The 24758-nt window shown below is 33.3% G+C and overlaps 1 protein-coding gene across 5 annotated transcripts in view; it reads left to right on the top strand.

Annotated features, from left to right (window-relative positions):
* The window catches only part of LOC118194027 (uncharacterized), a 359931-nt gene that overhangs the window by 326483 nt on the left and 8690 nt on the right, over positions 1-24758 (top strand). For all 5 annotated transcript variants that reach the window (XM_035365210.2, XM_035365209.2, XM_035365211.2 and 2 more), the window contains 5 exons: positions 5982-6042; positions 6428-6479; positions 11462-11558; positions 14070-14150; positions 17635-17827. In XM_035365210.2, the coding sequence (XP_035221101.1) occupies positions 5982-6042; positions 6428-6479; positions 11462-11558; positions 14070-14150; positions 17635-17827 (484 nt within the window). The remainder of the gene's footprint in view (positions 1-5981; positions 6043-6427; positions 6480-11461; positions 11559-14069; positions 14151-17634; positions 17828-24758) is intronic.

The raw sequence follows: 24758 nt of genomic DNA, 5'->3' as shown, positions 1-24758 counted from the left end.
CTATCATGCGAATATGGAATCAGTGGATTGCTGAGAGTCATACGGAACGGCATGCAGGATCTCAACACCCTTTCATCACTAGCGCCAGAGAGGACAGACATATTGTGAGGTAAGCCGTACGACCACATCACGGACCATTCGTCAGGAAATGGGCATGTTTGCAGAACGCCCAGTATCAGCTCATAAGGTTCGTCGACGTTTGCAGCAGCGTGGACTATCATCAGGGTGACCATTACTTCGGCTTCCCTTGACAATGCAGCATAGAGAGAGAGACGGCGACTCTGGTACGCCGACTCTGGTACTCTGGTACTCTGAGTACAGGAGTGGCACAATGTCTCCTTTTCAAATGAGTTCCGGTTCTACGTGCAGTGTTCTGATGGCCGTATACGTGGAGTGTCCGAGGAGACCGCATGTCGCGTGCTTGCTCTCGTGATCGGCACAGGGGCCCTGCACCTGGTGTGATGGTTTGCCATTGGGTACACGACACGCACATCTTTAGTCGGGATCCACGGTAATTTGAACGCAGATGGGTACATTTCTGACATCCTAGGTCCAGTGGTTGTGCCCTATCTTCGAGGCCCCCAAACGCCATGTTCCAACAAGATAATGAAGACCACATGTTGCACGTCGTGTTCTGACCTTCCTCCATACACAGGGTATTTGATTTCTCCCTAGCTTGTATGGTCTCTAGATCTATTACCCATTGAAAACATCTGGTCATAGGTTGCTGAGAGACTGGACCGCCACCCCTCTCCAGCTAATACAGTTGATTAAGTGTGGCATACTTGAAGCAGCATGGAATGAGTTGTCCATTTCTGTCATCCAAACCCAGTTTGACTCGGCCCTTAACCCGAATGCTTAATGGGTTAAGGGCCGTTTTAGCTGCCAGGGATGGCAGCTATTTCCATTAATTTCGCACCCCTGTAAACCTCCAAAATGCTTAGAAATGTAATCATTTTGTCTTCATGCCATACTGTTTACGCGTAATAAATATATTTTTTGTATTTACTTTCCTTTCTAGTATTTCAGTTTTAATGGCCAGCAGTGTACATGCGGTGAAACATCATCCTGCATCTGAATAAGCATTTTGCATAGCATTACGTGAGCGGAACTCTAAAATTCTGTATGTGAGTAGTATTGACACATTATTGTAACTATGACACTACATGGTGTGTAATCTATGTGCAAGTGATTTAAAAAAAGAGAAATCCAGTAGGAACTAAGTAGTATCTCTACTCCATGCGATCAATCTCGTGTCACTGTGCAGTTTCAATGTCTGTATTAGAAATTTTCTAATTTCGTTAATTGTAACCACAACAGATATTTGCTCTTGTTTTTGTAAATGTCATCTTAATTATTCTTTAGAATTGCGATAGATATATCGCTTTCCGTGCTCCCTAGGTCGCCATTAGTTTTTCAAGCTATTATATGACCACCCTGTATTCAATAAAATATATTATCTTTCGCAACTAATTATGGAATAAAAAATATTTTCAAAAATGCATTATTTTTCAAATTTTTTTATTGTTATAAAAAAGCGCTAAACGGAACGTGTTTTGAAATTCTTTTAAATATTAACTCAATTTAAATCACTTTAAATAGCATTAATTTTCTGCTTTGGGAAAGAAACTGTCATTTTATAAAATGAACTTAATTTTAAATAGTTACAAATTTTGGAATTCATAAAAGATCTAATTTAATAAGTAGCAATGCAAAAAATGTGTTAGTGTAGCAAAGAAACTTTTAATTTCCCCCTCTTTTAAGTACTTCAATAATTCACGATATTTTTTTGCACTCTAAGGGGCTATCGTTTATACCGTTTATACTATGCGTTCCTCAATTTTAGTAAAGAAACGAGGGGAAATAAAGATGAACTTTGTTTTAAGTGACACTTAAACAGGGAAAAGTGTGCGTTATGCAATCCAAGAAATATGGTGCTTATGAAAACTTTGAAAAGATGAGAATTTATAATTCTGATATGTTATTCAGATGTGGTTTCGGTGTCTAAGAAAAGGAAACCTTTGTTCCAAATTTTTATGGTAATGAAAACCTTTACATTTAACTCATTTATGCTTTATATTTTTATGTTCTGATAAAGCAATATACTCTGCATATTTATGAAGTGAGCTTGAAGCATTAATATCACATCTTATTAAGCAATAATGTTGTGTTGTGGCTTATCCTACCCGATCGACAGTAACATCAGATCAGTTCTCTGATATCAGAGCAAGCCCACGAAATTAATCGTGGCAAGGGGTCAAGATTGCTTCTATCGTTTGCAAGAGCCTTGGGCACTATACAGGTGACAGTACGACTTTGCTTGGTTCCTCCCCAAATTTTTTAGCGGGGGGACGGGTCGGAGGGTCTCTCACCCCTCTTTCTCTACCACCAACCTTTCGAGAGGACTTTCGGCTGGCCGCATATTTATTTAGAGTCCCCCATGCCGCATAGACACTATACATTTACAAAAATCCATGCCTTTTCCGGGATTCGAACCCAGGGCTTTCGGTACGATAGCCAGCGTCACCAACCACTATCTTGGTTTGGGGGGGCTTATTAAGCAAGTTAAATGGTTTAATTGATTTATAATCTGTAAATAAAATATAAATTAAACTAAATATAAAATAAATTGTATAATTAGTAAGTTTTATTTCATTTCAAAAAAGAGTTTAATGACTTGCTTACCAACAGAATAAATCGAAAAGTATTTTGTAAGTGACATGAATTAAAAAGTAAAAATAAAAAATCTTATGTGGACACCACGTGACTTTTTTTATTAAATTATGCACATTTTTTGCTGCAACAACAAATTGATATTAAATATTGTTAGATATTTACAACAATAAACTGATATTAAATATTATTAGATATTTACAACAATAAACTGATATAAAATATTGTTAGATATTTACAACAATAAACTGGTATTAAATATTGTTAGATATTTACAACAATAAACTGAGATATTTATGACTATAAAATGATATTAAATATTTTTAGATATTTACAATAAACTGATATTAAATATTCTTAGATATTTATTGTTAGACTAACTGCCTAGATAAACTGTGTAGAGGATCACTCTTTTTGGTAGCATGCACTAAGTCAAGGCTCTAGTAAAACTAAGCGAATTATTGCTATGTCTAGAACGCAAATAAAAACACGCGAAAGGTGTAAAAGAACCTTTTATTAAGAACTAAAATAGCTGAACAGAAGGCACTCCTGATGCTTACAAAACCAGCCAGCATTTATGGCGTAAACTCAAAATGTAGAATTCAAATTCAAACTTAATCTAAGTCTTCAGTTAGCCAAAGGCTACGGAGAAGTATTTAACGTGCAAGTTGGATCAAACCTACACCGGCGTGACAGCACTAATTGCAAGATTAAAACAATGCCGTAGGCAGTAACGTGGCCTTCAGCAAGCTGAACACGCTATTACTGAACCAGTCTCAAACCCCCACTTAAATACGCGCAAGCTTAAACTTGGATTCTGGCAGGAAAGTGAAAAGCGAGAAGTGACACTATAGCTTCGGAACACAAAATAACTGGTTATTTAAAATAAATAAATAACTTACAGCTGTTGTTATGCATGTAGTTAGATTTCGTTATTTGCCGGAATTTTTTTTTTTTTTTTTTCTCCAAATTTGGCATTTAAAACAGGAGTGTTTTTGTCATTTAAAACTCTTCTGTAATTGGAAGTATATGACTAGACCAGTGACTACGAAAATAAAGGCCGGGTGAAAATTTGAAGTTTCCTGTTATCGACTGTAATGAAAAAGGGAGATGCACAACTAGATGTTATTGAAGTCCCATATACAAAATGTCAATGTTCTACGGCTAATTGTTTTTGAGTTATTTGAGATACATTATATAAGTACATACAGACATTGAGAAAAAAAATTCCTATTGAATCCATTTTAAATGCATTTTAAAATTCGTTTTAGAAAATAGTTCTTTATTCTGTCCGTACATACAAAAGTCACGCAAAAAAAAAAAAAAAAAAAAAAAAATCATCCAAGTGTATTCAGGGGCGATTAAAATTGATATTTCCTTTGAAATATGATTGATGATTATTTGTGTACGATATTTTAAAATTATTTGAACAAGTTTATAAGGTATGTATTATCACATAAAACTGTTATTAAACATTTGCCTATCTTTTTTTTTCGCATAATGTAGCTATTTGGCAACAATAATATTTTTTCGAAAAATTGAATAAAAACTTAGTATTTTTCCTATTTTATTTGATATCATTTCTAACGTATTTTTGACTTAAATTAAAAAATAAAATAAAAATAAAAATTCATGCATTTAAGGGTTAAGGCGGAAAGAGTGTGATTGCAGCATATTATTCTGAATGGTTGCAAACATTTTGCCGAAAAAGACACAAAAGCAACCTATCCTGCTTAAGGATAGAAGTGAAAAGTGGTAACCAAATACTAATTAAAAAAATACATGTGTCTAATTTGGAAGAGTCCCTTTCTTGATTGCGTGTTTTCTCCCTGAAAGAGGTTTCTTAAGCGACTGTCCAAGCCATTTGAAAACTTTAAAAACAAATTTTAAATATAATCTGAAAAGCTTTCAGATTTTACATTATGCTCAAAGGAGCATTTTTTTAACGTTTTCTGTGCCGCCTTTATTTATTATTATATTCTTTGCACTAAAACCATAAAATTCAATTCAATAGCAATATGGTAAAATAAGTTTAAAGTAAGCATATCTTTTGAATTTCCGATACACAGTCTCGCGCTGGAGATAAAAATGTCTTTTTTCGTACACTATTGCCATTGCTCGCTTTGAAATCGTTGAGTTTATTAATCAAAAATTCGTTAAAGTGTTACAAAATATGAAATACATAATAAAACAGATTTCAAGTTCCAAATTAGGGCTTCCAGACGCCCATATTCAGTGGAAGATTACGTTATTCAAAATTTGAATGGCTCTAGGTACCGTTGTTTTACCACAATGCGAGAAACATATACATTTATCTAGATTCTTCAAGATTTAATTTCTTTAAATGTAACACAGGGCTCTAATATTTGGTGGCAACAATTTGAAAAGTGAACCGACATTTATAACATTTATATTGAACCAACGCAAAATGCCACAACGAAATTAATAGCCCTTCTGGGCTAACGCCCTTTGGGCTAAAATAAACGAAGCAGTCCGTGGGAAAAAAAAAATAAAAAATAAAATAAAAACGCACTCAGTCGTGATTATTGAGGAGCAGGGGAACTAGATGAACTGCAAGTAGAAACTTCCTGAAATAAAATAACATCTGAGGGGAAAATTTCAGCACATTATTTTCTAATTAGCCTTTACATTTGTGTTTTGAACTGTCCTGATGGCCGTTGACTGGTCTAAAATAATATGCTCATTACAATTCGCACAAATCGAATCATTTAATATTTTATTTGCTACTGTGATAATTAGTGCGCAATGGACAACTTGATTAAATTATTACTCACGTAAATTAATTAAAATAATTAAATTACTAATTAATAAATATTTGTGCCATTGCACGATTTTTTTCCCGAACTGTAAATGTATTTAAAAAATTAATCGACTGTTTGTTGCAGTCGGGTTGCACTTGGTGGGCCAACGAATTTATTGATTTTTCCCCCCCTCTTGTATCTGTATTTCTTGAATAAAACATTCAATTCCTATTATATTGTTAGCGTTCCATTTCCAATACATGCGCATCACAGCTACCGATTTTCGTCCTATTCAGATAACTCCTTGTGATACGTTGCTTTTGACATTATGAGAGTGTTTGTATACCCTAATCGCTTATCTAGAGAAACTGTAACAAAATATTATTTACATAAATGAGTATAAACCAGTTTACACACATACCTAAGAATATCTTACGAAAAATATGTTTTCCCCAAAATTTCATAATTCAACATTACAAATATTTGAAAATCTGTGTTCCTTATTCCATTCCTTATTTTCTTACTAGTTTTCTAATTATTTTGCAGGATGTGATCATTATTGATTTTGGTAGCTGTTCTGTCCGAGCTGGTATCCTCATGTCATCACGTAGGTCTAGCCTTTGCTGTTTAATTTCGTAGTTTTTTTTATTATACATTGTTATTGTAATCCAATATTGTACTCAGCGCAGATTTTTATAACTGGATTTCAACTAAACATGATTACTTTTTATTAAATATATATACTGATTCTTCTGTTTGGATGTACTTTTCATTTTTCTTAAATGCGGTTTCTCTTCCCTTTGAAATTTTCTGTGATGATCAAAGCGTTTACATTTAATTCATATATGTTTAATATTTTAACATGGCTATCAAACAGTGTATTTTACATTAAAATGCTTATTTATGTAGAAAAATGTCAATAAGTTATAGAAAGTAATTAATAATATTTTGTCTTACATTTTGAGATAAATTTTGAAAAATTATAATTTCAGCCACATTGCCTCAGCTGTTCTTCCCTGCAGTATGTGCAACTTCAAGAACAGGGTGAGACTTATAACTATTATTCTATGTGCTTTCTTTACTCCCATTAGGTGAATTAGATTCTTTTAAAAATAAAGATGTGTAAGCAGTATATTAAGAAGAAATGTAATCGTTAAAATACTATAGCAATGCAAAGCACAAAATCCTGAATTATACTCGAACATTATACTCAAAATGTTCTTTTTTATAAAACAAACAAATTGTTTAAATTTATTTACGGCAAAACATTAAAAAAGTGTATTTTAACACTATTAATGTAGATTTTATTTCATTAATTCAAATTTTATTTTATTATTTGTAAATTACTTAACGCTGTAAATGAAATTTTATCTTTTTCTATATCAGTTAGGAATTTTCCTTGGTGGCAATGATTAAGTAGATTCAAAGTACTTCGGTTTGTTTCAGGTCTTTTTTCTCCTCTGCCACAAAATATAAACCAAACTTTCTCTCTTTTCTAAATGTTTACAGTAATAATGAAAACTAATCCTAAAGCTTTATTGAGAACTCCTTATTTAGATATTTAATATTCAAATTATTTATCTTTCTTTGGGGGGGGATGATTTTGGAATTTTCCTTATTGCTAATGACTAAATAGATTCAAAGTACTGCCGTTTCTTTCAATTTCTTTTCATTGGTTCTTGCCACAAAATATAAACCAAACTCTTTCTTTTCTGCATGTTCATAGTAAAATAAAAACTGATCTTAATACTTTCCTGAGAACTTATTTTAGCGTTGCAACGCTGAATGCTTTTTATCGCTTTCTGCTGAGTAGTTACAGTTATCTTCATCACTTCAGTATCTCAGTACCTCTGAAGTACTGAAATACTGAAGCGATGAATCGATAAATTCAATCCTTTCTATGACACGTTTTTTTCCTCGAAATTCTTGTTTGTTTACCTTCTCACCCATTCTTTGTACATTCCTTTTTCTGCTCACACAGTCAGTCAGCAACAGCTTACACGAAGTCAAAGTCTTCGCGTCTTGGCTGTATGTGCATTGTCTTTCCCTCCTTGCCGCTGGTGTATTATCAGTCAGCCTTTGTGGTCCATCTTTGGCAATACTCCCGGTGATGAAACATGTAAATGATCGATGGATTAATTATTCTACTTAAGTCTTAATCTCCATCATAATTAGGAGGCCACTGACCGAAATGGTCAGCTAATTATGATGGAGAGTTATTAGAATTAGTTATTATTAGTGCATAGGACTGCTGAATGCCGATTTTTCTGACTTAAGCTCAAATCCCGGAAAAAAGGCAGTCTGCATTCGCATTTTCAAGGTTTTTCATATATGTAATGCGAGTATGAGCCAGTTTCCCTTCGAAAGTCTTCCAGGAAGATATCGCCATCCTTAGGTAAATAGTCTTTGCGTGATTTTCAATAATTAAACAAATTCAACCCATCATTATAGTGGGTCGCTTTCTGCTGAGTAGAATCTCTACTTGTTTATCGTCACTGTCATTTATTGTATGTGTATATCTGTTTTCTGTTATTTTTGCAAGAAGAGTGATTAGTCCAGGGTTTCCTAAACTGGATTATTCTGAAATAGTTTCCCTTCGAAAGTCTTCCAGGAAGATATCGCCATCCTTAGGTAAATAGTCTTTGCGTGATTTTCAATAATTAAACAAATTCAACCCATCATTATAGTGGGTCGCTTTCTGCTGAGTAGAATCTCTACTTGTTTATCGTCACTGTCATTTATTGTATGTGTATATCTGTTTTCTGTTATTTTTGCAAGAAGAGTGATTAGTCCAGGGTTTCCTAAACTGGATTATTCTGAAATAGTTTCCCTTCGAAAGTCTTCCAGGAAGATATCGCCATCCTTAGGTAAATAGTCTTTGCGTGATTTTCAATAATTAAACAAATTCAACCCATCATTATAGTGGGTCGCTTTCTGCCGAGTAGAATCTCTACTTGTTTATCGTCACTGTCATTTATTGTATGTGTATATCTGTTTTCTGTTATTTTTGCAAGAAGAGTGATTAGTCCAGGGTTTCCTAAACTGGATTATTCTGAAATAGATGATTATTTCGAGAAACGAGAATAACCAAGCTCCCGGGAGGAAATTTTCGAATTAAAATCTTATTTTCTGCTCATTTTCCTTTTTTTTGAAAGTAAAATCGTGATTTCGTCAGAACAAAATCATACTACAGGATTATGATGCGAGAGTTTCAATTGCTTTTAAGCAGAATACCTTATCTGACTTGGTTGAGCATGAAAAATACCACACGCATATAAAACTGAGAGAAAAAGCTATCGCAAAAAATTACCTTTGTTCTGTATATGGGCGAATATCTTAAGATATATTAATGCCCAAAATTATTTATACATTTAAGATATATTTTTATATTTAAGATATCTTTGTGTGAATATCTTTGTGTGTTCCGGATACATTTGCGAATTCCGCGGAAGTACCATATATGGTCAAGATGATGTGACCATGTGAACGTGCCACATCATCAAAGCAGCTTATTAAGAATTTGAAAATAGGGTAATCGACGGAGATGAAAACAATTGTGTATCCTGCCAAAGGAGGTCCGATCATGAATGGTCCTCTTATTGATTCAAGGTTGTTAAATGTTTCCCACACAAGTCTTCTTTTCTCGGAAATTCGAGCTTTATGCTCGCTTCTTAACGTACGCAGGTCTCGTTCATAGACAAAGAACGGCTAACTGGAGCACATTACAATATTTGCTCTCAGTATCGTAATTAAAAAGTGGCGAAATTTTCTATTTCGCCGCAATATATTTACTAGAAGATTTGAATTTTATGATGAATGTATCCTAAAATGTGTTTCAAGTCAAAAGTTTGAAACTTGATGGCTAAATGTAAATATAAAATTATGCATGTTAAAATATTTGTAATTAGGCACATAGGTCAGGTTAAGTTTTTATTAAATAGCATAAGGCGTGCAAGGGCTATCTGCCTAAAGTGAGAGATGCCATCGTGGAGGAGTTTCGAAGAAACACTGACCTTTGAATGAGTATTAAAAATAATGCATGTAATTTTTATTCAAATTTTATATTTATACGCATTTCTTAAGTACAATTTTCGGGTATATGCTAAATTATTGTAATTTACTTTACTCGAAAAATATAGTAAATGCACAGAAATTAAAGATTTGCACATGCCAGAAATAAAAAATATGAAATACGTATGGGTATTTATGCATATGCTTGCAAAAAGCATGTATCTGACTTTACGTAAATATTTATTAAACTATTTATAAATGTATTTGAAATGAAGGATTTATTTATTCATAAAAACCTGTGAAAGTTACTGTAAAAAAATCTAATTACTAAATGTATCTAAATGTATAATGATTATAAATATTCTCTAAATATATAATAACATTAACATTGCATTGTAAACATATATTGAAATCCTGTTGACAAATACGTTATAAAACTATTTAAGAAAGACTTGCAATCTGGAAAGCAATCTGTTAAAAGGTGTTGTAAAGCAAATTCTATGAGATGTGTACTTAAGAAAGTAATAAAGAAGAGTTTTAGAATACGTATTGTTGAAATTAGGGGTAAAAAAATCTGATAAATATAATTAAAATAATTATTCCTCTTACATTTTATAACTCAGTTACAGTTTTTTAATAATATTTTTAAGTAATCTTTTTTTTTTATTCCCTTTCAGAAATATTCAGAGAAAGTTAAGTACTATTTAATGTATTTCGGTATTCAAATAAAAGGTGCTCAAATTTGAAATGGATTGAATAGAGCATTAATTATAAATTGACTTAGATTTTTCGATTCAAAAGATGCCTCAGAAACTAAAAAATCTTATAATATTTGAGAAAGTATTTTAGGAAGAAGCTCTATAAATAGAAAAGAAATAATGCACAATTTTAATATTAATAATACAATAAACTTTGATCTTAATTTTTGTAATCCTTAACCGAATAAAATCAAAGTATCTTAAAATTTTTTCCTAATGTAATTAAGGAAAACTTGTGATAATATTTCATTCAAATTAAACCGTTCTGAACGAATTGTTCTGTGAAAAGTATAGCATTTAATTGCGTTCAGAATGAAATGTTGTTTAGAAATGTATTCTTTTCACATAATTAGGACTCTGAAATATTGTAGAAAAAGAAAATATATGTATTTATTTGCGAAGCAATTACAAAATGTTTTACATCCGATCGTGTCAAAACCCATTGAACTTAATGGTAAATGACCCGATGTTTTGGTCATCGCGAAGGGATCGCCATTGCTTCAAAGCAGTGTATGGGGAAAACCGGTTAGGGCCACTCCATCTTACTTCCATGCTTTAAATACCTTCAGTATAGGAATGTGCAGAGAAAATACTATGTATTATTTCATTCTGAGAGATCTCGCGAAAAAATTACATTCGTATTATAGTTTTGATCCGTAGTAGATTAACCTAAACTTTATTGAAAGAAAAAAAAATCTTTCACTTGTTTATCCACAGCATTAAATGCCAATTTCCAGTAGTGCAAGATTTGAATTTCTTATACATGTAAGTTGTATTCGCTTTTCAAGCATGGAAAAAAAGAGACTCCATTTTCGCCTCTAATATAAACTATCCCTTATTATAAACATATTTGGAGTTTACACATATGTATTTTGGGGTATGAGCTGGAATATTATACAAAACGTCATCATATAAGCTAAATAATTGAAAATGAATGATCGGCTGATGTACAACATTACCGTATCACTAAAATAAAATGGGGCTGTAATTTGCTTTGAAAATGGATTGTTGGCCTCTTTCAATTTTTGAAACTCGAATTGTTGAGATAGTATATGATTTTGTAATACAATTAATACTCGTATTGTTGAGCTCATATTATTGAGCTGGTATAACTGAATTCATGCCAACAAGCCACAGAACTGCTGTATTTGTTTTTGCCTATTTTATGATACAACTCTGTATATGATTATTAAAGTGAAGTTTAAGAGTCTTAAAGAAATTAGATTTCTTTCTTATCTTCTCTTCTCTGTTTTTTAGCCAAAAGAAAATGTTTGGTGCAGAAGCTCTTAAACCAAGTAATCGCAAAGACTGCCAATTATCTTTTCCACTACGTCCTTCAGGAAAAGTTGCAAAGGTAATAAATCTGTAAAGTGATCTAAAAATTATTTCTAGTTCTTTTGGGAATAAGAAAGCCATGCAAAATGTTTTGTAAAGTATTTTTAGGTTTTTATTGAGGCAAAGGTAATAAATCTGTAAAGTGATTTAAAAATTATTTCTAGTTCTTTTGAGAAGAAAAAAGCCATGTGATATGTTTTGTAAAGTACTTTTAGGCTTATTATATTTCTATTTCTGCAATTTTACTAATTAAGTTAAATCTTGGAAAGTAAGAATTAACTTTTAATAATAAGCATGGTAAACTGGCAAACTGGTGATTTCATGCGTCACATTTTGCTTGGCTTTGAAGCACAAAAGGCTATACAAAATAAAATTTTATTTTAAACTGAATCATTTATATTCGGAACAGGTAAGTATATTTTTCTTTAATCTGAGAACAGTATATAAATGGAAGGAATCTCTGGTTCTAAAAAAGGTTAGTAAAAAGTAATTCTTATGTATTCTAATAATACTGGAGAGTATTCTAATAATATACCTTTCTTGGTAAGTATCATAAAAGGAAGTTTATTAATTTCAGTTTAATATGAAAAGCTATGTTCATTTATATCCTAATACTGATCTACCTAATAATTCTCCGTAATAAGTGAAATCAAGGTTATTTGGATTTTAATTAGGAGTCATTTAATTTCAGAAATATTTACTATCTTCATTATATTCTCTTTCATTATATTAAATAAAAGGTTTAAGTTTTTGTTAAATTTCTCCGTTTTCTTGAAAATAAACTGATTCATGATTTCCTCGAAATTCTGAATGATTTTTTCCCATTAATTTATCTTTTTTTTTTTTTTTAACAAACTTCTCTTTTTTGTGTAGAGAATGCGAACAGAACGAACACAATCCGTTCTTGGGCAGAATGCTGAGGAGATATGCATACAGTTACGTTAAAAAATGACGCAATGAATTAAATGAAGTAATCTTGCCATTGAAGGAATATCTATCTCAGAATTGGTTTCTACCCATGTCATCTACTTTTAATAACAATGTGTGTTCTCACTTAATATTCTGATCATCGCGCAGGATTTAAAAAAGCAATATGTGTTTCATCATCAATAATATACTAAAATAACTTCTCTCGCCTTGAAGGAAGAAGATACAACTGTCCCCAGCTGCAAAATTATCAAACATATTTTGGTCAGATCCTTCTACCTCTTGGAGCTGATGCTCATCAACAAACCCAGAAATAATCTACTATGTAGTACAGGTTATGTAAATCATTAAAGGATCATTAAAGCCACAAGAATGAGATTGTAAAACGAAACTCTATTTCATTAAAATATATTTTGCTTCCTACTGATACAATGCATCAATTTTCAATCAAATATCAGTGATTTTCTGCTAATACTGATCAGCCATATTAATGCAATAAATCTTCTCAACGTACTGGAATAGGTTAGCTTAAATTAGATTAACATAATATGGCAGAGTTCACGAGGACTGTAAGCTTAAGGAAAGAATGCCTTTGTTAAGGACTTTCTAAAGGAAACCGGCTCGTATTCACGTTATACATGGGGAAAACTAATTATGCAGCCAACTCGTTCGCCTTGAATCGAACCTCAGAGTAGCATTAACCACGTTATGTGTTTAGAGAATTTGTATATCATCTATAATGAGTTGAAACACAAAAGTGTTCGTGGACCCAGTTTCAGATGCAGGTGCGACATTTGTTATCGCAAAGCTTCGAATCCTGTCCACCATTCTATTTATGAACACACTGAAACTTTTCGATAGATAAATACTCTTCATACAAATATATTTTTAATACAAGGATGATTTTCATTGATTACTTACAGTAATTATCGACAAATGTTAGCAGAAACTAATCAAGTTTCATACTCTTATACTAAATGTTCAACAAAATACTTCTGGCTAGAAATTTTCTCAAAACGAGGCACAGAATTTTACGAAGGCAATTTCATCGCTGCAAGTAGAGAGATTGCTGAATATTGGTAGCTCGTCCGGAGCCAGTTTCTCTTTGAAAATCCTCCATAAAGATATCCCTACTCTTAGACAGATAGCACTCTCGGTCTTCTCCAGGATATTATACATCATCTGATCATTTAAAACCTCTTTCATATGACACTCGTGTATTAATAAGAATTTTACAGGATCATTTTTTGGATTATCCGTGCATTCATTAGCACGGACAAATGGGAATTTCATTTGCTTCTAATCGCTAAACGATGCCTTTCAGCTGGACGGACGTAGAGGGCTAATTTAAAGACATTTTTTATTCAGTAAAGTTGTTATCAACTTTACAAGTTATAGCACAGTAATTCCTTAGAATAATATCTCTCAAGTTGTTATGAACATTTCAAGAGTTTTCATATTCCATTCTCTTAAATATTATATAAGATACAGATATTTCAGAAATATTAATTTTATCTCTATTAAAATTCTATTAGAAAACTGAGAATTAATAATTAGACGTATGCTTTAGAAGGTGCATAACCGTTCTCTTTTATAATTTCAGTACAGCATAGATGTTTCTATTTTGCCTGATTTATTGAAGCATGTCTTTCAAGAGCTGAATGTTTCTCCAGAAAACTTTAAGGTAATTATTATAATTTAAGGCTATTATTGAATTAATTATTTAAGTAAATCACAAAAGCTTAATTTATTTTAATACTAGCATATACTTGAAGTATTTTCATTATGGCTACTCCAAAACGATACAGCCATTTTAAAAGTGTTTCATACGTATGTAATCAAAAGTCTTAATGGGGCAAGTATAAAATTTAAATAAATTCTTTCAGATTTTATAGCATTTCGTATAGAAATTTCGACAAAATTTTAATAAAGTTTTAAAACTTTTTGACAGAAGTAGTAATCTAAACTGATAGAACTCCTTGATAAAACTTCGATTTAGTTCAATTTCGTTAGATTTCATCAGAAAATTTCTACTGCGGCTCCAAAATTAAAGGAAAATGTATTTGCTTTGTTGAACTTTGATTACGAAATTTCCTTTCCTAAACCTAAATTTTAGTTTGATGGCATTATCCATAAAAATATTTAAGACTTTAAAAAAAAAAAAAAAAAAAAAAAAAAAAAAAAAAAAAAAAAAACCTATTGCTGAAGAAGTGGCACCCGAACTAAAAACGGGGTGGATGAGAGGATAATTATTCATCCCTACCTAAATTCGGGAACTTGGTCTCTGCCTTCTCAGTCGCTCTTTAAGTGAGAGAGAATGCAAAGAATTGTTCGCCTTCCTTCGTAGTGTAATAAGAAGCACTAGGCTAGCAGTTGTTTATGGCAAAGCTGTTGAAGGCTATCTGCGTAAGGGGTGGGATTCGAACCTTGGTCGAATTACCAGTATTCAGCGACTTTACCACGTGGCCACTGGTGGGCCAGGCTAGCAGTCGGCAGGTTCGAAGCTCGAATCCTGACTAGGCCATTGCACATTTTTCATATTAGGGAAAATGGATTCCATTTCGAATAAACAACTCAGTTATAAATATCAGCCAAGTCAGTAGGATTTTAAAATTTATAAATCTACCAGAGGCGTAGCTAAGGTTTTAAGCTCCCAGGGACACCTTAAGATTTTGCGCCCCTTTCTGTGTTCCAAGAATGGAAAACATTTCATTCTGAAATGTGTATCATCAATTTGGCGCCCCCTGGATGCTGCGCCCGGGGACTGATGTGCCCCCTTGCCCCACCCTAGCTACGCCACTGAAATCTACATTGTATCGCATATTGAAAAACTAAAACGTTTGTCATCAGGAAATGAAACTTTGTCTTTTTCTTACCGAACATCATGGAAAAAGATATGACTGGATTGATCTCCTGGTACAGTCAAAAGTCGGAGAAAACTATTTTGGATACTAGAAGATTTATTTGGTTTTTTCCTTCTGGTACCCGAAACAGTTTTATCTGAATTTTGCTCAGTCATGAGAATAATTTTGATTATCTTCTTCATTGGAATTGCTTGGCACGGTCTCAGAATATGAGATTTAAATTTCTCTAAATGAAGTTGGCCGTGTAACTAATTTCTGGACGAAGGTGGGGGATGCAAACAAGGAGTCGTCCTTAAGCATCTGTAACTGAACACCTTAATACCACGTAATATCAAAAGCATTTTAGTTAGCTTTTTGTGTATGTTTATCTTTATGCTTCGTCCTGAAAGGGGCAGTACCTTTCTATTGCCATGCCTCATCCATCTCATCATTTGGGTGACAGTTCGTCATTTTAGATCACAATTTTAAGAATATCTGAGAGATCATTATAAGAATATCTGAGAGCAATTATGAAATAAATGCTCTCAGATATTCTTAAATATTGGTCAATAATAAACTATAAACAGGTCTTTGTTAAAGTTACCAGTAGGGCTTGATTATTGCCTACGTGTACAAACCTCGTGTCTAGTACCACAGATTCAAGATGTCCTCAAAATCATATGATAACTCCTCATAAACTTCTTTTCTCTTCTGAAAACAAGGAAAGTGAGTGCATGAGGGCCACTGACAGAACGTTGTGTCTAGGACTTCGGATTGTTTGAATCGGACTGTGTGTATCAATCATTCTCTAAGAGATGCTCTGATCGAGAACGACAAGAAAAGGAAAAATATATGAGTTTAACAACACTTAATTTCGGAGCATCCTAAGCTGTTCTCTGACACTGGATTTTGTTCTGTCAGTTTGATGATTTAAGATAGGCAGACTTCTTAGCCCTTAAATCTCTGTTTTACATCTTCATTCATTATATGGCTATTTTACATATTGTTTCATTATATGGCTTTGTATGAAAATATCAGAAGCATATTCAATAACAATCTTCAAAAATAGTTGAAATAAACTAAATAAATTAAAGAGCAATAAAACAAAAATTATACATCAGCATTGCATAATCCATTTTTCATAGGGGTAAAAATGACACGGAATAACCTCTATATAGCTAAAAAGATAAGGATGCTGGAAAACCTTCAATACACTTACAAATCTCAGCTCATTTAGGTTTCTCAGTCTACAAAGATTTAAATTTTTATATACCGTAGTTTCCATGAAATATTATTCAATATTTTACTTAATAAATGATTGTTTACTTATGCCATTGCAGAAAAACTGTAGTACGGAAGCTCTACGAATCTGGATAGCAGTGCTTGCATGTTGTAGAGTTTTCGTGTCATTAAATATCCAAAACATGAAACACATTTGGCCTCTGAGCAAAATATTTCCAAATCGATAACCAAACATATTTTTGAGGTCATTAAAAAAAATTCAACTTTACTGGGTAATAGAAATGTTCTTTGATAATAATTTATAAACAATATAGTCCTAACTGTGTAATATTAAGTCAATCTTTCAGAGCCTAGTAGACTAATTAGCAAGTTATCGCTTTGTCTAATGGGAATACAACAAAATCCTATAAAGGTTTTAAATGAAACTTTTATTTAACTTCAATGTAAACGCCATTTGCGGTAGTAAAATAATGTAAGTTGAATTTACAGTTTAATAAAGATCTTAGCCAGATACTACACAAATTTGGCCTAACAAAGATGGCTCAAATCCTTAATGGCTCGCTTTAGCGAGCGCTAGCAAAATGACTAATGCTGGAATATTCATAGGTAGAACAAGGCGGTAGAACCGCTGGCAGAAGCTCTTTGAATAAAACATTCAAAACGCTTGCCTTTAATACTCTTCAACCTCATCTGCATCCTGTGAGAGGAAAAGGAAAGAAGTTAAAGATTTAAATCATAATGATTAGTTAATTAATATAAAATGCCTTCAAACGTATTCGTAAATAATTCTCTTATTCTCGAACAGGTTTAAAGTGAAGTATGATTTTTTCCCCATACGTAGAATTTTTTTATAATTTATTTTGTAAGAAACAAAAATGAAGACCATTCAGCTATAAACTATACGCATTGAGGCAATTATTTTTACTCTTTATATGTATATTATTGTATCAGTCTGAGACATCTTTGTAATGATATCTGCAACTTGATTACATTTTGATAGAAAAGTTTTAATGGTATTTTTATGAATTAATTTCAGTATGAAGTGAACACAGAAATCAAGCAAATATAAATTATTTATTTTAGATTCAACTTAGCATACCAAGGAATTTGAGCTTGCAAACAAAGCTAAAAGTAGCGCGCATGCTGCTAGATGATTTTAAAGTTAAAGGCATCAACATAACGCACCAAGCAATTTTATCCCTTCATGCTTACAATTCAAAATCGGGAATAATTGTTGATATCGGAGATAGACTGGATGTTATTCCCATAATAGAAGGTAAGTAAAACATTTTATCTGAAAATAGACTTGAAACTTAATTAAGAAACACATAATTTTAAGACTGATAGTGATTCTAAGTGACTCAGAAGCTGTAACATTTAAAACTATGGAAGTTGAGTACCATTTGTAAAAGGATTCCCTTTTAAACAGCCTGTAACTTTTTTCTCCATGAAATCTAGTTTTCAGTTTCTTGTCAGGACATAACAGCAGTCCCCTTTTATTCGGGTCTGCTCTAACCAACTTCTAATCTAACAGGCCATATTTTCATCAAGAACGTTTTCATATAAATCAAGTCTTCGTTGCCAAATCGAGATTCATCCTATTCAAAGACAAAACATGTCTCTATTTACTGTCTGTCACTACAAATTAAAGTATAGAAAAAAGAGCAATCATTGTTTGAAATGTTTCGAATTTGTATTTCAGTTATTGATTGTTACCTGTCCCTTCTGTGTCATTGTAATTCTATACATACCCTGCTGATCATCAAAATTACTATGACGTGAAGAAAGCCCTCAGTCACCTAGAAATCAGCATGAAAGGAAGAACTTGTTTGGATATGCAATTGCATTTCATGCCAAGCAGGCATGGCAAGAAATGTGTAGTGACACCTGAAAACGTATTAAAAAAACAGACTAAAATGCGATTTTTCATTCGATTAGTTACTTAATTAATTCCTTTCACTTCTTGTGCACTCACCAATTAATAAGTAATTAACTTGTAAATTTTCATTTGATAGAGATTGGTCGCTTTTAGCTCGATCCCCTTTTCCCAGTTCACTCGTACTCCCACTCAGAAAATTACGACTCTGGAATTAGTCCCCTCCTCTGTCGCCATCTATCATTCATTTAAGGGACTACCACTGCAAATATAGGTTATTCTGCTAGAACACGAAAGGAAATTCACTGGATTCCGTTATCGAACAATGTTGATTTAATCGCGCATTCAAGATCTCAGTATCGTATTTTAAAACAATTAGAAGAGGATATCAAAGCCACATAGTGAGCCGCTTTAAAAGCGAATCAGCCAACGGACATTGGTTTTGATTTTTTTCGTACATTAAGGCAGTAATACCGCAGGTTATAAGAACGCACTGCATATAGCACCATCATGAACTTGCATGTATTGCAGGATCTGGTCTTCTTAGGTAGCATAAAATTTGACCAGAACTTTAAAAGACAACTGGTGAGCAGTGACGTAGCTAGGATTCCAGCACCCGGGAACAACTGAAGAATTTCGCCCCTTTCTGTGTGCCAAGAATGAAGAACATTTCATTAAAAAATTTCGTAGCATCAATTTGGCACCACCTGAAGGCTGCGACCGGGGACAGATGTCCCCCTTGCCCCACCCTAGCTACGCCACTGTTGGTGAGTTCTCACAGTGTTTCGTAAGTACTTACAGAGACAAGGAAAGGGTGTAAAGGACCCTTTATTGATCCAAATAAAGTTTAACAGACGGCACCAACTCTTGCTTACAGAAGCCAATAGCTTTGGCTTTAAATCAAAGGTAATGAGTGAACTAAAACCAATGAAATTTAAGTATAGCCTAATGGCTTCACAATATAATTAGCGCGAAAGGTGGCTCTCACCGAAGTCGGCGCAAGAACAACTCAATGCCGCAGAATACTGAACGCAAGATAATCAAAGTCAGCAAAATTGGCATCCAAGCAGGCAGAACACGCTCTGATTTTATCCTCCAAAACCTTCCTTTAAATACTCTCTACTTTGTACCTAATTTGAATATCACGCGAACTAGAAATTCACATTCTGGGAGTGAAATAGAAACGAGGCTGATATGAAAGGAGGAAATTAGCATAAAATAACGATTTAAGAACTTAGAGATATTCTACAGTATATATATTGTCAAATACTATAGCGCTTAATCATTCTATCTTTTGTGCTTTCGGGGCCCACCAGCGGCCGAGCGGTAAAGTCGCTGAACACTGGTAGTTCGGTCCGAGGTTCGAATCCCGCGAACGGGCTGGCTGCATGGGCGTTTTCCTGGTTTTCCCCATGTGTAACGTGTATACGAGCCAGTTTCCCTTAGAAAGTCCTCCACGAAGGCATCCCTCCCCTTAGGCAGATAGCCCTCGAGGCTTTGCCATAATCACACACACACTTTTGTGCTTTCAGTTCAAACGTGCTTCTTTATCACACGGTAGTTCTCCAAGGGCCACATGCTAGAACTGCCAGACGAAAGTCTACAAATTTCTTACTTATAAAGATTGCGGTTTAGTTAAAACTTTTGGAAAAAAGAGAATCCTTTTTCGACTAGGCTACTTAATAAATCTATATTTAGTCACCTGAAATCAATTAAACACATCAGTGCAAAGAATGCTATGCAAGAATATACTAACAGCTAGTGAAAAATTATTCCGACCAATCAACTCCATTCGACTAGCCTACTTAATAAATCTATGTTTAGTCATCTTGTAAGGGTTATGCTAATTTTATTAACAGTTAAATTTTGAGTTTGAAAACAACTTCTTTCCTGTCAAATTCTTAACTTCAACTTACTACTTCCGGCCAGAACGTAATTTTCGAATCACGTCTGAATATATAATGAGGTAGAGCGGTATTTAACCGCGAAGTTCTGCTTGCTGAGTTAGAGAGAATCAGAGATTCTGATTAGCGCGCGTCCGCCTTTTTGGCTACTGTCTCTCAAAGCTGTTATTACGCTCGGCCGTACTCAGGCCCTTGATAGCTTCGCAGTCAGTTAGCGTTAAGGGGCCAACTCGGTTAGAATCTTGATAGCTTCGGCTATATCTCTTTAGTTAAGATTTGTTTAGTTTAATTCTTAGTATCTTAAGTTCAAGCCCAAAGTGTCGGCTTTTACTGTACGCTCCAAGACGGAGTTCTCTTAAATCTTATCTGAATAATAAAGGGTTATTTACCCTTCCATCTTGTTGTTTCTTGTTGCACGAACTCAAGTGATTATTCGCATATCAGTTCTTAAAATCCTTCACGTTCAACTATAAATTAGCATTTACAAAGTGAGGAACTCTACAACCTGAAATCAATTAAACACATCAGTGCAAAGAATATATGCAAGAATATACTAACAGCTAGTGAAAAATTATCTTCGTTTGTTGAAAAACTGAAAATTTAGAGACGTCGATTTAGAAATGGGAATTTTGCAGATTTCCTTTACGTGGTTCATTCGTTCTAGAAAATGAGAAAATAGTAAATATACATGAAATTGCAATCCTAACAACAGAGTGAATCATTTCGTGGATATTGTACCGCAGGAAATATTAGCCACATTTACATGCAGATGCTGGATCCATGCCTATTTGACCCAAATTCGATGGACGACAGAAATTTGATAAAAGTGTTATTATTGAAATACGAGACAATATTCAAATGCTGACAATATTCAAAAGATCATATTCAAATGCTGTAAAACAGCTGTGGTGTGTATGGTTTAATCCTATTTATTGCTGACAAAAACAGCACCGCAGACGTTTTTAATATAAGCCACCATTTACTAGTGAGAAATAGGATTTTAATCACTTTTGCACATAAAAACAAAAATCGAAAATGGTTTGAATGCAAGTAATGGCTTATCGAGGCGCTTTAAAAAAGAAAAAGGAAATCTCACTTTAAAGTATTATTATGAATAAACAACTTCATAGCCATTAAAAATTTGATACATTGTTTTATATGTCAACGTAAATGTATGTACCGTATATACCCACGTATAATTCGACCCCCCACTTTGACATAAAAAATTCGTAGAAAATAAGAAACCCGCGTATAAGTCGACCCCCCCACTTCCGAAATTGATCGAGAAACTTCGAAAAAAATTTTTTTAAGTACTACATTTATTCAAAATCATCTGAGAAAAAAAAAGTAAATAAACGATAAAAAATACCTTGGTAAATAAACAAAATCAAAATCCTGCTTCTAGAATTTGTTCCGGAAAAGATTCGCGTACGTAAAATCTATCTGCATTTCCCCTTTTTAAAAGTTAAAAGAAATATTCAAAACTGTTCATTTATTGCGTGGGCTATTTTTTTTAATTTTGACGTGTACGCCTGTTAACAAAAGTATTTCATGAATGAACAATAACTATTATAAAGACTTATACGTACGTTTTATCGAATTTTACTCTAGTTCAAGTATGAAACTCTGTGATTAGTTCGTCACATAATTTAAGTCATGAAATTACTTCAAGTAAGTGACTTATTTGATAAGTCGTCCAATTTGAGTGCGGGAAGAAAACAACTGCATTATATAAAGAAATTTTTGAACTTCCGATTCTTTTAATTTTTTATGGCCCCGCGTATAAGTCGACCCCCCCACTTTGAGGTCTTTTTTTTTTTTTTTTTTTTTTTTTTTTTTTGTCCAAAATATCTCGACTTATACGCGGGTATATACGGTATTTATTCAGTTTTCAATAAATAAATTATCTTGCTATAAATTTAATTTCTGAAATAAAAAGAATATAATAGAAAAGAATTTTTTAAGAGGTAGCGAGAACTTACCTTCAGATTCATACGGGGGTGCTAATCACTAAAAAGGATAAGAAACGGTATCATGATGGCCTATTTGTATGTGGAGGCACTGAGGGGAACGAACAATGGAATCTTACATTCTCCATCTCCATACCGTCCCAGCATCTGGATTGAAGTCATGGAATACCACTGAGTATACATCTTGTTCATCCCTAGTCCACGTATCTATACTTTGACAAACCACTTTTTTACTGAGGTCTTAATGCCTATAGCTGTGGCATATCTTTGGGTCTTCCATCGCTGGATCTTTCGACAGGACAGTAAGAGACGGCATGCTACCCCTCGTTTCCTCAATATATAGGGTGTTTGACTCCTGCTTTTGCAGGCTCTCCGTATTTCTGGTCAATGGTTGCACAAAGGCTGGCACAACAACATCCACCAGTACAACAGATGAATTGTGGCGCAAAACTGGAGATGCATATAACTGCAACTACCATCCAGAGTCTATTCGATTTAAATGCCCAACTATATAATAGCTGCTATTGCTACCACAATGGTATGTCTGGAGTACTGATTTCTGGATGTTTTGCATCTCGAAATTTTCTGAAATTTTAAACGTTTCATCTATTCATTATAATGCGTTTCTGATATAAATATGATTCTGCTAACTGTTTTCCTTCATGGTGTAGCAATTTTAATGTCTAGCAGTGTACTATAATAATTTTGATGGTCGTTCTCTTTAATTACCTATATATTTATATTGATTTGATTTAGTCATGTTTTAACTAAATGACAAATTAATATATATCGGCGTACGAAATATACACTGAAAACTGGCAAATGCAGAATACATAGTAATACTACCTGTGCATGTAACTGATTGAGTCTACCAGTGTGTATATAAAGTGAAAAACATCCGTGAAAGCTTCTAGAACTTTTGCACTGAGAATAGCAAGTTATTAAGATTTAAGTGGTATTTTAACGCGATTAACAATTAGAACTCTTGAGCTGGGTCACATTTTGAAGGTACAGGCAAAATATTAATTGTCGGATGTGACTATTTCAAAAGTGTAACGCGACTGCAAGAATTCCGACAAAACTTTGAAATTACGGCAAAAACTTTGCCTACAAAAAGAAAAAAAAAAAAAAAAAGGATGGAAATGATCAACATCATTGATCAAGAATCTGTTCATGCTATAGGGTTACTAAAAGTACACACACGGCATTAGGCGGTACAGTACTGCGCATGAATAACCCGGTCTGATTAGCTCCGGCTACAAGAGCATGTGCAATAGATGCAGCCGAACCGGGCGGCAGAATCTAGGAGCGGCAAAATTTCTAAAATTTTGGAAATTACTGGGCAGCAGATTCTAGAAATCGAAGTGATTGCACTGGGCGGCAAAAAGCCTAGCGCCGGCCCTGCTTCGGACAGATGGAATGAGCTGTGTGTGAAGAAAACCCTATGAATCTACACAGACTGTAGGGGCTCTGTAATATTATGAGGTTGTTTAGCTGCTATTCATGAGACATTTGGCACGTTTACAAACATCTGTGACAGGTGAACACTAAATGGGCATCGCGCAATCCTTCTGGTGAGTTAACCCATTATTCTTCGTTCATTCTTGTAGGTTTGACCTCTTCTAACAAGAGGCAGTGCGTAGCCATACAAGTCTAAATAATAATTTATGGTTAGAAGAACAGTCATATGAATTTGACTTGGTCATTTTAATAACCAGATCTTAGCATTATGTAAAACATTTGGGATGCCAGTTAACGGGCTATAGAATACAGAAATCCTACATTTCCAAACAAAATCAAATTACGGACCATTCTGCTGAAAGTTATGTGTCCATTTGCCTGTAGGATAACCAATATATTGAAGGATTTCCTCGTTTTGCAGCTCTATGCTCCCATAACGAACCTTCAAAACATTCGGGTGGTGTATTAATTTAATATTTTCTAGCCCCTTTAGTATATACGTACATTTTGAATTTAAATGGTTTACTAGCTATAAATGACTTTTGCGTACTTTTTTGGATTAACCGGCCATTATTATTATTTTTTTTTTTTTTTTTTTTTTTTTTTTTTTTTTTTTACTTTTAAGGTCCGGTTCTACTATTTTTATGGTGTGTATAAACAAAAATATATCATCTTCAAATATGATAACGTTTATTTCACCATGCTTAGTTACCAAGTTTGAGATTCTAAATTCAATATCAGTTTCAACAAAATTTAAAAGAAATTTCAATTTTCTTTAGTTACTAAAAATATTAAGGTTACTTAAACATTAAGGTTATTTTTTAAATGTTTTCTTTCACACTGCTTAATTGAAAGTAAAACATTTTCAATATATTAGTAATATTTTTCCTGAAGAAATTATCTAGAATTTTATTTGAAATATTTGAGAAATTCATTTTCTTCAAAAAATAAATTTAAAAATATGAGATGCTTATGTATTAAATGAAATGTATAACT

Source organism: Stegodyphus dumicola, chromosome X1 (assembly GCF_044657685.1).
Source record: "Stegodyphus dumicola isolate Sdum_Otavi_A_Nest chromosome X1, ASM4465768v1".
NCBI lineage: Eukaryota > Metazoa > Arthropoda > Arachnida > Araneae > Eresidae > Stegodyphus > Stegodyphus dumicola.
The sequence above is the reverse complement of the archived record's forward strand: the minus strand, read 5'-3'. Positions and strand labels throughout refer to the sequence as shown.